Source organism: Erpetoichthys calabaricus, chromosome 9 (assembly GCF_900747795.2).
Source record: "Erpetoichthys calabaricus chromosome 9, fErpCal1.3, whole genome shotgun sequence".
Lineage (NCBI taxonomy): Eukaryota > Metazoa > Chordata > Cladistia > Polypteriformes > Polypteridae > Erpetoichthys > Erpetoichthys calabaricus.
In genome coordinates this window covers 20,493,867-20,507,603 of record NC_041402.2, presented here as the reverse complement: position 1 = coordinate 20,507,603, position 13,737 = coordinate 20,493,867, and the positions used below count along the sequence as shown (strand labels likewise).

Genomic DNA, 13,737 nt, shown 5'->3' with positions numbered 1-13,737 from the left:
TCAAACGAGTCCGCTGTCTCGGTTCATTTAAGTCAGATTCGGGAGGCAGCTGGCAACACTCAACAGAAGGAGGGAAGAATTGTGTAATTGTATTGTAATTGAGGCTTCATTTGCAGAGGTGATCACTGGAGGGTGCATTGTAAGAATAAATCTCGTTTTTTCTTCTATAAACATGTGGTGTATTGCTGTGTCTTGGGTTTGGGGCTCGGTGGTGCCCCCTCTGGTCGCAATGTACAGTACATACAGCAGGTGTGGTCTGTACAAGTGAGAATAAGAACAATACGCCACCATGTCAGAATCAAAAAGCAATGCAAAATGGAGGGTATAGAGGCTGGAATCAAAAGAAAGGACAAACATCAGGCTACAAAGGGTCAACAATACCTCCTAGCAGAGAATCTTTAGAAAATTATTTTAACTTATAGTTTTATAGTATACTAGTCATTTAGCCCGTTGCAATAACGGGCGCTAGAACAGTAGTGCATAAACATTAGTAGGAACAGACTATATTAAATGGCAAGGGACTTTGACCTCATTCTTTTTGTTGGTCGTATTTTTCTTTCTTTCAGCCTTTCTTTTGTTGATGTTTACTTGCTGAGCTGACCGTTCTTCGTGGGCTGCCGCCGTGTATTGTGTGTCTTATACGGCTCTATTCAATAAGGGCGCGTAGATAATTTAGTTCAAATGGCTCTGGAATATGTGAAGAGCAACAAAGGTGCAGATCTTTATTTACGCGCGCCTTTATTCGCTGCGCCCAATTGAGGTCGTCCTTTTGAGGCTCGCCTTTTTGTGCGCGCCCTTATTGAAGGATGCCTTTGCGCGCCCTTATTGAAGGATACCGTCATGTACGTCCGCTGGATTGTACGTCCGTAATATACTGTACGTCCGTAATATACCTTTAATTTTCTCTGGCGGTAATAGAAGCGTGCGTGTTGGTAATATGCCTTTAATCTCCTCTGACAGTAATACTGGCTTGTATGTGGCTGTAATATGCGTCACTGTATTGTGTACCTTTAATTTCCTCTCGCAGTAATACTGGTTTGTATTTCCGTAAAACGCCTCTAACTTTCTCTGACAGTAATATCGCACATAGCACCGTGCCCCGCGCATGCGCACTTCACCGGAAGACACCCACACACGGACACCTGGACGCACATTGGGATTTTATATATATAGATAGGGTAAGCCGAATATTCAGACATTTGGAAAAGGGCAGGTTGAGTGGAAGGTCCTGAGTGTCATCCATTCATTCATTTTATGAAACTTCTTTTCCTAATATAGCATTGCAGACAGTCTGGAATATCACTGATTCATTCATTCACTTTCCAGTCCTCCGTATTCCAATACTGTGTTGCAGAGGACCTTGAAAATTATTTATTCATTCACTCATTTCCAAATTCCAATTATCATTCATTCATTCATTGAAATTTCATTCAGTTAAACTATCGTTCAATCACAAAAGGGCATTCATTGAACTATCCATCCATCCATCCATCCATCCATTACCCAACCCTCTACATCCTAAATACAGTGTCACGGGGGTCTGCTGGAGCCAATCCCAGCTAACACAGGGCGCAAGGCAGGAACAAACCCCAGGCAGGGCGCCAGCACACGCACACCAAGCACACACTAGGGACAATTTAGGGTCGCCAATGCACCTAACCTGCATGTCTCCGGAGCACCTGGAGGAAATCCACACAGACACGGGGAGAACATGCGAACTCCACATAGGGAGGGCCCGGGAAGCGAACCCAGGTCTCCATACTGCAAGGCAGCAGCGCTACTACTGCGCCACCGTGCCGCCCTTCATTAAATTATCACTCAGTTATTTATTTTCATAATGTTTTTATTTTAATGCAGCATCACAGAGAACCATTCATTCATTCATTCATCCATTTTCTAAGCTTTCATTTTCTCAAGTAGCCTTGTGCAGAGTTTTAAATCTCACTCACCTATTCATTTATTTTCTTAAACTGTTTTTACCAATACACAGTTGCAAAAGGGCTTGAACGATTCATTAATTTATTCAATTTTTCAAATTGTTTTATTCCAATACAGGATCACAAAAGGTCTTGAATTATCAGTGATTCATTCATTCATTTTCATAATGTGCTTATTCAAATGCAGCATCACAGAGTACTTGTCATTCATTTGTTCTTTTTCTAGGTTTTTGGTTTCTAATGCACCCTTGTACAGAGTTTTAAATCTCATGCATCTATTCATTTATTTTCTTAAACTGCAAAGGGTCTTAAAGTATTCACTAATTTGGTATTTTTTAAACAAACAGAATCACAAAAGAAATTGGATTATCATTCATTCATGATCCTTATGTGCTTATTTAGAAATACTGTCACTGAAGAGGAGCCTGGATAGTATTAGTTTATTCATTCATACATTCATTTTTACAGGTTTTGTTTTCTAAATCAGTCTTGTGAAGGGGTTTAAATCTAATTCATCTTTTCATTTATTTTCTTCCAGCACAGTATTGCTTAAGGGTTTTGACTATCAGTCATTCATTTTTAAGCTTGTCTATATCAATACTGAATCATAGAGGTCTTGAAAAGTCATTTATTCATTTGCTGTGGTTATTTCAATACAACATTACAGACAGTCATTCATTCATTCAATCATTCATTCTTTTTCTTAAAATGTTTTTTTAACCAATATGCAAATGCGAAGAGTTTTCAATATCACCTATTCGTTTGTCAAACCTATATTCAAGTGTAAAATCCCAAAAGGTGTTCATTCATTCAGTCATTCATTCGTTTTTTTGTTCGTTCATTATCGCATAGTGCTTATTCAAATACAACATTAAAGAGAGTCTTGAATATCATTCATTCATGTTCCTATTTTTTTTTACTAATTAAACATTGCAAAGTGGTTTTGAATATCATTCATTCATGCTTTTATCAAACCTGTCTATTCAAGTGCAAATTCGCAAAAGGTCTTGGATCTTCATTCATTTATTCATTGTTCTATAGTGTGTATTCAAATACAACTTTATCGAGAGTCCTGAATATCATTCATTCATTCATTGTCTTATTGTACTTATTCCAATAAAGCAAGGCATTCACTCATTTCATTCATTCACTTTCCAGACTGCATGTTCCAACACAGCATTGCGCCAGGTATTGAATACCATTAATTCATTTGTTTATTCTCACCTGATTATTCCAGTACAATACACTGGCAGGCATTGAATATCATCAATATAATTTTACAAACCTGCTTTTTATGATTCATCATTGCAGAGAGTCTCCAATGGTATCCATTTAATTATTTATTCGTTACAGTTATAAACATGCTTCTTTGAATACAATATGGTTCAAAATTTTAAATATGATCCTTTCATTTTTTCAAACCTGCTTATACAATACAGTTTTTTAAAGATCCATGATTATGATTTAATTGATTTGTTTATTTTCCGAGCATGATTTTCATTCCAAATTACATTCTAAATAGTATTCATTTATTTTCATTCAATGTAGCATTGCAAACTGTCTGAAATAGCATTCATTCATTCATTCATTCATTCATTTTGTAGCCCTGCTTATTCTAATACTGTATTGGAGAGGGTTGTTTACTTTATTTTCCTTCCTTCCTTCCTTCCTTCCTTCCTTCCTTCCTTCCTTCCTTCCTTCCTTCCTTCCTTCCTTCCTTCATTTTGCAGCCCTGCTTATTCCAATACTGTGTTGAAGAGGGTTGTTTATTTTATTTTCCTTCCTTCCTTCCTTCCTTCCTTCCTTCCTTCCTTCCTTCCTTCCTTCCTTCCTTCCTTCATTTTGCGGCCCTGCTTATTCCAATATTGTGTTGAAGATGGTTGTTTATTTTATTTTCCTTCCTTCCTTCCTTCCTTCCTTCCTTCCTTCCTTCCTTCCTTCCTTCCTTCCTTCCTTCCTTCATTTTGCGGCCCTGCTTATTCCAATACTGTATTGAAGAGGGTTGTTTATTTTATTTTCCTTCCTTCCTTCCTTCCTTCCTTCCTTCCTTCCTTCCTTCATTTTGCGGCCCTGTTATTCCAATACTGTATTGAAGAGGGTTGTTTATTTTATTTTCCTTCCTTCCTTCCGTCCTTCCTTCCTTCCTTCCTTCCTTCCTTCCTTCCTTCCTTCCTTCCTTCCTTCCTTCCTTCCTTCATTTTGCGGCCCTGCTTATTCCAATACTGTGTTGAAGATGGTTGTTTATTTTATTTTCCTTCCTTCCTTCCTTCCTTCCTTCCTTCCTTCCTTCCTTCCTTCATTTTGCGGCCCTGCTTATTCCAATATTGTGTTGAAGATGGTTGTTTATTTTATTTTCCTTCCTTCCTTCCTTCCTTCCTTCCTTCCTTCCTTCCTTCCTTCCTTCCTTCCTTCATTTTGCGCCCCTGCTTATTCCAATACTGTATTGAAGAGGGTTGTTTATTTTATTTTCCTTCCTTCCTTCCTTCCTTCCTTCCTTCCTTCCTTCCTTCCTTCCTTCCTTCCTTCCTTCATTTTGCGGCCCTGCTTATTCCAATACTGTATTGAAGAGGGTTGTTTATTTTATTTTCCTTCCTTCCTTCCTTCCGTCCTTCCTTCCTTCCTTGCTTCCTTCCTTCCTTCCTTCCTTCCTTCATTTTGCGGCCCTGCTTATTCCAATACTGTGTTGAAGATGGTTGTTTATTTTATTTTCCTTCCTTCCTTCCTTCCTTCCTTCCTTCCTTCCTTCCTTCCTTCCTTCCTTCCTTCCTTCCTTCCTTCCTTCCTTCCTTCCTTCCTTCCTTCATTTTGTGGCCCTGCTTATTCCAATACTGTGTTGAAGGGGGTTGTTTATTTTATTTTCCTTCCTTCCTTCCTTCCTTCCTTCCTTCCTTCCTTCCTTCCTTCCTTCCTTCCTTCCTTCCTTCCTTCCTTCCTTCCTTCCTTCCTTCATTTTGCAGCCCTGCTTATTCCAATATTGTGTTGAAGATGGTTGTTTATTTTATTTTCATTCATTCATCCATGTATATTCTGACCTGGCTTATCCCAGAAGGTTTTGAATATCTCTCACTGACTGATTCATTTTCACCTTCCTCAGGGTCACCATGGCCTTCCATTTTTTTTTTAATTAAATCAGAAGCTGATGGAGTCAGGCCGCGGTGTCGAGGTCTAATGAATCTATGAAAGTTTTGTCCCCTCATTAAAACACTCGGAGTGTGTTAACACATCTTTCAGATTGTCTCAGTGTGCTTCTGTTCCAGCTCGCCTCCTATCTCCTTTGTCATTTTTGAAGTGCCACTGCCTGAGAATCCTAGCATTTAACTGACTAACTGCATCATGGCAGGCTGACACTGTCACGTCGTAATTCACTGCTTTTGCTTCATCAAATTTTATTTAAATTCAAAGTGTCACACAGGAACAGTGCCGTAAAATACTGAAACCTGTAACATAGCTTTAAATATAATGCATGGCGTGTGCATTTTCTACTTCACTGGCCTTAACGACAGCTTTACCTTGTCATGAATTTGAAATTTAGAGGAAAAGCAGAGGTAGCAGTCAGTGATGCATCAAAGACCAACCATTTTTTATTCTGGAAAGGAAAACCGATTGATAATCAAATGAGCCTTCTTTCACCATTAGCCTTACTGATTTGCGCTGTTTAAATGTTTTTCATGTTAAGATTGGAATATGAAACTAATGAAATTAGGTATGTGCAAGGCGAGATTGTTCTCTATTTTTAAGCTTTGATTGGATGTTACTTGGCCAGTTATCCCAGTCCTGGTTCTCCCCAGGTTCATATGAGGCTACCTGACACTTTCCAAAGACCCACTAGATGAGTCGGTGACTTTAACCTTCAAGACGTGTGGCTTAGGGGGTAAAGCGTTGGACTGAAATCCTCTGGGTTACAAGTTCACTCACCGGGAAGTCCTTAAGTGAGCCATTAAAGCAAACACTTGTAACATTTGCTCAGCACTTACAAAGCATTATGGGATGGTATTAATGTGAATACTGTTAATACTATTTAAAATAAATTCTGTCTCTAAATTGCTTCTTGTGAACGAGTGTAGGTAATGCTTGGCTCTTGCCTTGTGCCCCATTCTAACAAGATGGCTTCCAATTTCCCAGACCCTTGCACCTGGATAAGCAGATCTAAAAATTACAAAAATGATCATTTATTTTAGAAGAGAATAATAAGAAAAAAGATCTGTGTTTCTTGTAGAGAAAGTTGTGTGTGTGTGACTTAGAGTTTACAGTGCCTATAACCTGAGAATGGGAAAGGCGCTATATAAATAAAATGTATTATTATTTTTATTATTATTATTATTAACAAGTGCTCACATTCTTGGCAGTCCATGCCCATGTTTTACTCTTTTTACACCCCTCTTCATATTTTCCCACTTCTATGTAGGGTTGAGGTGCTGGATCAGTCTTCTCCATAGGGCTCGGTCCTGCACCGTCTCCCCAGTCAGGCCATCCATCCATCCATCCATCCATCCATCCATCCATCCATCCATCCATTGTCTTCTGCTTATCCGAGGTCAGGTCGCGGGGGCAGCAGCTTGAGCAGAGATGCCCAGACTTTCCTGTCCCCGGCCACTTCTTCTAGCTCTTCTGGGGGAATCCCAAGGCGTTCCCAGGCCAGCCAGGAGACATAGTCCCTCCAGCGTGTCCTGGGTCTTCCCCGGGGTCTCCTCCCAGTTAGACGTGCCTGAAACACCTCACCAAGGAGGCGTCCAGGAGGCATCCTGATCAGATGCCCGAGCCACCTCATCTGACTCCTCTCGATGCGGAGGAGCAGCGACTCTATACATAGTTATTGTCTGTTTTTTCACCTGTATTATTATCATTCTTTAATTTAATATTATTTATTGTATCAGTATGCTGCTGCTGAAGAATGTGAATTTCCCATTGGGATTAATAAAGTATCTATCTATCTATCTATCTATCTATCTATCTATCTATCTATCTATCTATCTATCTATCTATCTATCTATCTATCTATCTATCTATCTATCTATCTATCTATCTATCTATCTATCTATCTATCTATCTATCTATCTATCTATCTATCTATCTATCTCCTTTCTCCTCACCCTATCTTTAAGGGAAAGCCCAGACACCCTGCAGAGGAAACTCATTTCAGCCGCTTGTATTCGCGATCTCGTTCTTTCGGTCACTACCCATAGCTCATGACCATAGGTGAGGGTAGGACCGTAGATAGACCGGTAAATTGAGAGCTTTGCCTTATGGCTCAGCTCCTTTTTCACCACGACAGACCGATGCAGAGCCCTCATCACTGCGGATGCCGCACCGATCCGCCTGTCGATCTCCCGCTCCATTTTTCCCTCACTTGTGAACCAGACCCCAAGATACTTGAACTCCTCCACTTTGGACAGGATCTCGCCCCCAACCCTGAGAGGGCACTCCACCCTTTTCCAGCTGAGGACCATGGTCTTGGATTTGGAGGTGCTGATTCCCATCCCAGCCGCTTCACACTCGGCTGCGAACCGATCCAGAGAGAGCTGAAGATCACGGACTGATGAAACAAACAGGACAACATCATCTGCAAAAAGCAGTGACCCAATCCTGAACCCACCAAACCGGAACCCCTCAATGCCCTGACTGCACCTAGAAATTCTGTCCATAAATGTTATGAACAGAGTCGGTGACAAAGGGCAGCCCTGGCGGAGTCCAACTGTCACTGGAAACAGGTTTGACTTACTGCCGGCAATGCGGAACAAGCTCTGACACCGGTTGTACAGGGACCGAACAGCCGTTATCAGGGGGTCCGGTACCCCATACTCCTGAAGCACCCCCCACAGGATTCCCCGAGGGACACGGTCGAACGCCTTTTCCAAGTCCACAAAACACATGTAGACTGGTCAGACCCTTTTCTTCAAATCTTCTTTTATTCTGTCCATCCACCTCCACTTTTGCCTCCCTTGTTTTCCTTTCCCCCGTACGTCCATTCCCATCATTCTTTTTCCCACATATTCAATGTCCACAACACGTCAACCAATATTCCTGCACTTTCTTAGATATCTTACTCACTTTTGTTGAGCCTCTGATTGTCTCATTTCTTATTCTGTCCTTCTTTGTAACTCTACATATCCATCTCAACGTTCTCATTTCAGCCACGTCCAACTTCTTCTCCTGCTCTTCTTTACTGATCGTGTCTCAGCTCTGTACAACATTGCTGGTCTTACTACTGTCTTACAAACCGGACCTTTAGCCTTTGCCTTGATTCTTCAGTCACGCGAATACCTCCTGATACCTTCTTCCAGTTGTTCCAAACACACTGCACTCTAGGGGTTTTCTCTGCATCTAATTCTCCACCTTGGACTACCACTAATCCTAGATATTTAAACAAATCCACTTTTCTCAAATGCTCTCCCTGCAGGCTAACTTCTGAATCCCCATCTATTCTGTCTTCTTCTTCCTATTTATCATCAATCCTCTATCTTCCAAAGCCCTTCTCCATTTCTCCAACTGCCTTTTCACTTCTTCTTTTCTGGTGCTACACAACACAACGTCATCAGGAACAAGCCTGCACCAGGGGGATTGGTCTTTTATCCCAGGACTCCACACATCAATAACCAGACCAAAGAGGTCAGGACTTAAAGCAGATCCCTAATGCAGACCATCTCTAACTGGGGTCTCGTCTGTTAACCCAACCCGAGTCCTCACTCCCTCATACATAGCCTGGAAAATCCTCACACACTTCTCTGATCTTCCTTTCACTCTCAGGCACCTCCAGACCCCTTGATGTGCTTTTGGTGTTTACATGTTTCCATTACACAAAATAATAATTTTTCTTGTTGAAAAAAAATTCAGTGTTTTTGGCTCATTTTTACGAACATACAAAATACGAAGGAAGACATGCTTTGGGACTTCGAAGAGTCGTAATACTTTTGCCAGAAGCATTTTCAGTTGTTATTTTTTAGAAATAGTAAGGGCTCTGCCCCCTGCTCACTGGGGATGGGCGCCCGTAATCTCACAGCTTAGTAGTTCGAGGGGCGTTGGGGTGTCCCTCCATTATAGAAAACGATTGCATTTAAAGAGGTGGTATATAGAAGAGTATGCGGGGCACAGGAGGAAGACGGTTTGGTCCTTAGTTATTATGGATAGAAAATCAGTTATTTGAGTATTTCACTACAACTGTCTATTTTAAATACCACTGAATAGTAAAAGGTAATAAAAAGTAGAAGTAAAAATGTAAAATGTAATTAAAGGATAATAAATAATTAAAAAAACATTAACGTTTCATCAAAAACAATATCATGAATTACTTTATCCTCTAACTTACATTCTATACACATTGCTTTTTCGCATTTCTGTTCTCATGTTGTTCGGGACATTTTTCTCTTTCTCATTTATTGGACGATTCTCTTTGTTCTTGATTTTTATTATATGCAGCTCTATTTTGTTTCTTTTCTTTTTTTCCGACGTTCATTATCAGCTCATTTTTTAGCTGTTTTACTATCGCAATCTAAAACAGATCTAAGATATAATGTCATGATATGAATACTTTTCACTGGCTTAGATTTCATTTTTTGCAGTGTGTTTTTCTATTGCGATCTAAAATCTGATGTTCTTGAATAGATAATTAGCTTTTCTACCTGGCCATTATAACCGACTGTGTTGAAGGGCGAGTTAGCAGCACCGAGAGTGTCATGGGATGGCATGGAGAGAGGATGTGCGCAGTAAGAGTACTGATTGGACAAACAGTGTCGAGGGGAGTGGTCAAGGCTGGACAACGCGGACACGACGGAAACCTTTTTTTAATATAATAGAGAGATAATTTTGACAAGTTGTTTACTTTGGCTTTAAAAATAAACTGTTAGAATACTTATTAGAGTGATATGTGTAGGTATCCTTTGAAATCTGGAGACTGGAGTTGACTTTCAAGGGGACTGATACATATGCATATGGTGGAAGCTCTTGTCAATTCACAGTCACAAGGCAGCAAGAGGAAATCAGCCGTGGAAAATGGGTCACAGTCAGGGATATCTGAAATTGTTAACCCTAACACACTTTTTTGGGGATGTGGGTGGGAAAACCGGAGTATCTAGAGAAATAAACACTTACTGTCTGGAAGCGGTATTTAAACCTGTGACACTACATCAATGTGGTAGCAGCAATTAACATTACTTAGTTATGTCAACCTATACTGTCCTAACAGTCAAAAATAGCTTATCAACTGTTGAATTAAATGTGTATCATGACGTCATGACCCTTTTTTCCTTTTTTTTTTCAACTTGTTATATAGTTTAATTAATACATTTCCTTATTGTGTTTCTTTTTCAGGGAGGGCTGATCGCACTACTTCTCCTAATTTTAATTTTCACTATGGTCCTCTACGCTCGACGGCGATGGTGTAAAAGAAGACGTGTCCCACAGAAGAGTGCAAGCACAGAGGCGACACATGAGATCCACTATATCCCATCCGTTCTTCTAGGTCCGCAGGCTCGGGACAGCTTTCGCAGTTCCCGCATTCAGGCCCATAACTCTGTTATTGGAATTCCCATCCGTGAGACTCCTATTCTGGATGATTATGATTATGACGAAGATGAGCACCTGCGAAGGTCTGATGGCAAGCGAGAGGATGATTTTGGGAGCCAAGTAACCCGCACAATGGAGAGTATTGGAAAAACAGAAGATGACAAGCCCAGCTTAGAGAAAAAAGGTTTGCTGATTTTACACAATTTTTCAGGGGGGATTTGTTGGGTCAGAAACATTTTTTTCTGTTGCCTACAATAATGAAGTCACATTTGCTAATGTTGAGATTGATTGAAAGAGGTTATGAATTTTCCAAGCTTTAAAAAACAATATGACATATTGGTCATGTGGGAGATAGGACTGGAGACAAGTGATACACAGGCAATAACAAGAGATGTATGGTCAGGATCACATTTCGAGGAGTTGGATTTACTTGTTACACCAATTTGTATTTCTTTGTAAGTCAGTGTTTCTTAAACTATGGGTATTGACCCCAACTGGATCGCAGACATGTTTGTGATGGATTACCACATGACAATGTACTAAAATTGTCCAAGATTGTCCAAGCATGAATTGTGTGGCTGTCGAAATGCACCTTATTTTTCCATAGATTTTATTGTTTGAAATCAGTTTTGGAATGATTTGAATTGACTTAACTTTTCCATTTATTATTTACATGATGTGAATTTAGGATCATGTGGTAAAACTGAAAATTCTGGTATAAATATGACTGCAGCGCAGTCAGTTGGCTAAAATGCTATAAGCTCTAATGTTTGTTAATTTCGATACTAGGTAGGCTAAGTGGTAGGTTTGTTTTGGTTTTTAACTATTTTTGGGATTGAGTTTGATTTTTGATCCTCCCACATGCTTTTGTTGATCGTTATGTTTTTCATCTTCTGATTTTCATATTTGCCTGGTAGTGACTACGATTCTGGTACACATGATTATCTTGTGGTCCTTCGTCACTCACAATAAATCTAGAAACATTATCTCGTCATAGTGGCGCATCATATACCATCTTCTGTTTAGTGTACTATTTATTGAGGTAGTATGCTATCTGAGCCTGTAAACAGTGCCATCGATGCATCACAGAGAGGTCTTGTTTCTATAGTATGAAAATATAATATGAGGTGTGACAAATTAATTCCTGGAATGGACATGTATTGTCACCTGTGATGTAATTGTATCAAAATCATATGAGTATTCGTTTTTGAACATGTTTGAACCAACACATGCGTAAATTGTAAACTGATAGAGCCAGTTGTTATTTAGCTATTAGGAAGTGTAAATGAGTCGATGCTAGGGGTCGCTGTTGCCCCTTAAACCCAACAAACAGACATACAGGACACAGGGTAAAAGCACTAAGAAGTATTTTAATAATTTCTTTTTTTAAATAATGCTCCTTCACACCCCAGCCACACTAAACAAGCAATTAAATGAACACAATATTCTCAATAATAATAACAATAATTCTCTCCTCCACACCTCCTAGCAAGCTCTGTCACACTCCATCCGACTCCGGCTCCCTTGCTGGATCTCCAACAGTCCTTTAAATAGTCCTTGACCTGGAAGTGCTTCTACTCTCCCATCCATGTGAGTTGCAAGCACTTCTGGGTCAGATGGAGAATTCCAGGTCTTTAATTGGCCCGGAAGTACTTTGGGGCTTCTCTCCTCATGACTTCCTACTACTTCCGGGCTGCAAGTGAAGCATGACTCCCCAGGTCCTTTCATAGATCCAACAGGGCTGAGAAACCGGACTCCAAGTCCCAGGATCCCCTGTGAGAATCCGGGGCACCACTACACTCCAGGGAAGCTGTCATCTAGTTTTCTTAGGGGGAGACAGTGTCTTGGAAAGGCTGCTTTCCCCCATCTTTTGGGCATCCCGGTCATGTTGAGCTGCCGGCCATCCCTCACAGAAGGTAATAGATATCTGCATGTACGCTTTAGCGTAAAAAGGGGTGATTGAAATTTAAAGCAATGTATGAGTATTAATATTAAGTTTTGTGTGAAAATCAGCAAATGAGCTACAGAAACTTTACATCTGTTGCAAGTGGCATATGGTAAAGATGCTATGAAAAAGTCGAGTGTGTTTGAGAGGCATAAGAGGTTCAAAGATGGGCAAGAAGATGTGACAGACGACCCCAGAAGCGGACAGCCAAAAGCAACAATGACGGGCGTTAATATTGAAAATGAGTTCCAGGTCTGCTTCCAGAAATGGGAACGCCGTTTAAGTCAGTGGATAGATACACAAGGTGAGTACTTTGAAGACGATAGTAGCCACTAGTGAACAGTTCCACATATATATTTTTTAAAGGTACATTCCGGGAATTAAATTGTCACACCTTGTAAATATTCTCCATGACACCACCATCCACCTCACAACCTGTGAAACAAGTCGTCAGGTGCTGGATGTATTCTCTGTAGGGTGAATCATTGTTGTTACTGATGAGGCCTACAATCATGGAGTCAATGGTAAACTTAATGATTGTTTTAGATCCATGTATGGGGACACAGTGATAACTGAAGAGAGAGTAGAGTAGGGAGCTCAGCACACCAGGTTGAGGGAGAAGGAAGTGTGGTTGTCTAGCCTAACAGACTAACTTAACACATGAAGCAAGAAAAAAAAATGGGATGACCAATAGTTCAGTTTTCACAATTCCCAGTTTGAGAGGCACTTCTGAAGGTGAGATCGATCTTCTACAGATGCAGATGTGTGGTCCAGTGTTTCCTTCAGTAGTCGGTGAGGCGGAAAAGGTGGGACTTCTAGGACGACAGCAGAAGTGACGTCAGGGTTCCTCTGTCTTCTGGTCTATGGACAGAAAGGGAAAAGGAGTCAATCACTGTGTCACCCCAGCCAAGGATTCTGGGGTCCTTACCTTAACAGAGACTTGAAGACACTCCCTAGGTGCACATGGCTGACACTGTACTCAGACTAATACTGTATGTTTAAGAATCTCAGGTCTAAGCAATCCTTATGAAGGATTCTTTATAGGACGTATCTATCCTTGTGCAATACTTAGCATGACATCCACAAATCTGGTAATAGCTTTGTCTACTGTAGCTTTGAAATCACTCTTCTGAGCAACTCTGGATCAAATATAGTGCCTTATACGTTGAAGCTATCAATAAACTTCAGTTCACGTCCACACAGATTAACACATTCTGCTGTATTTTGCCAAGCGTGGCCTCTCTTCTGGTGTCTTTTAGATTTTTTTTGTGTGACCCCTTACTGAATATAACCAACCTACCGTGTCCTTAGAAAGCATGAAGTTCAGAGTGAATTGCAAAATCAAGTCTTGTGTTT

General features: G+C 40.5%; 1 protein-coding gene across 3 annotated transcripts in view; it reads left to right on the top strand.

Annotated features, from left to right (window-relative positions):
• The window catches only part of LOC114657387 (astrotactin-2-like), a 2,479,169-nt gene that overhangs the window by 787,515 nt on the left and 1,677,917 nt on the right, over positions 1–13,737 (top strand). For all 3 annotated transcript variants that reach the window (XM_028809185.2, XM_051931934.1, XM_028809183.2), the window contains exon 3: positions 10,242–10,620. In XM_028809185.2, coding sequence (XP_028665018.1) covers positions 10,242–10,620 — 379 coding nt within the window. The remainder of the gene's footprint in view (positions 1–10,241; positions 10,621–13,737) is intronic.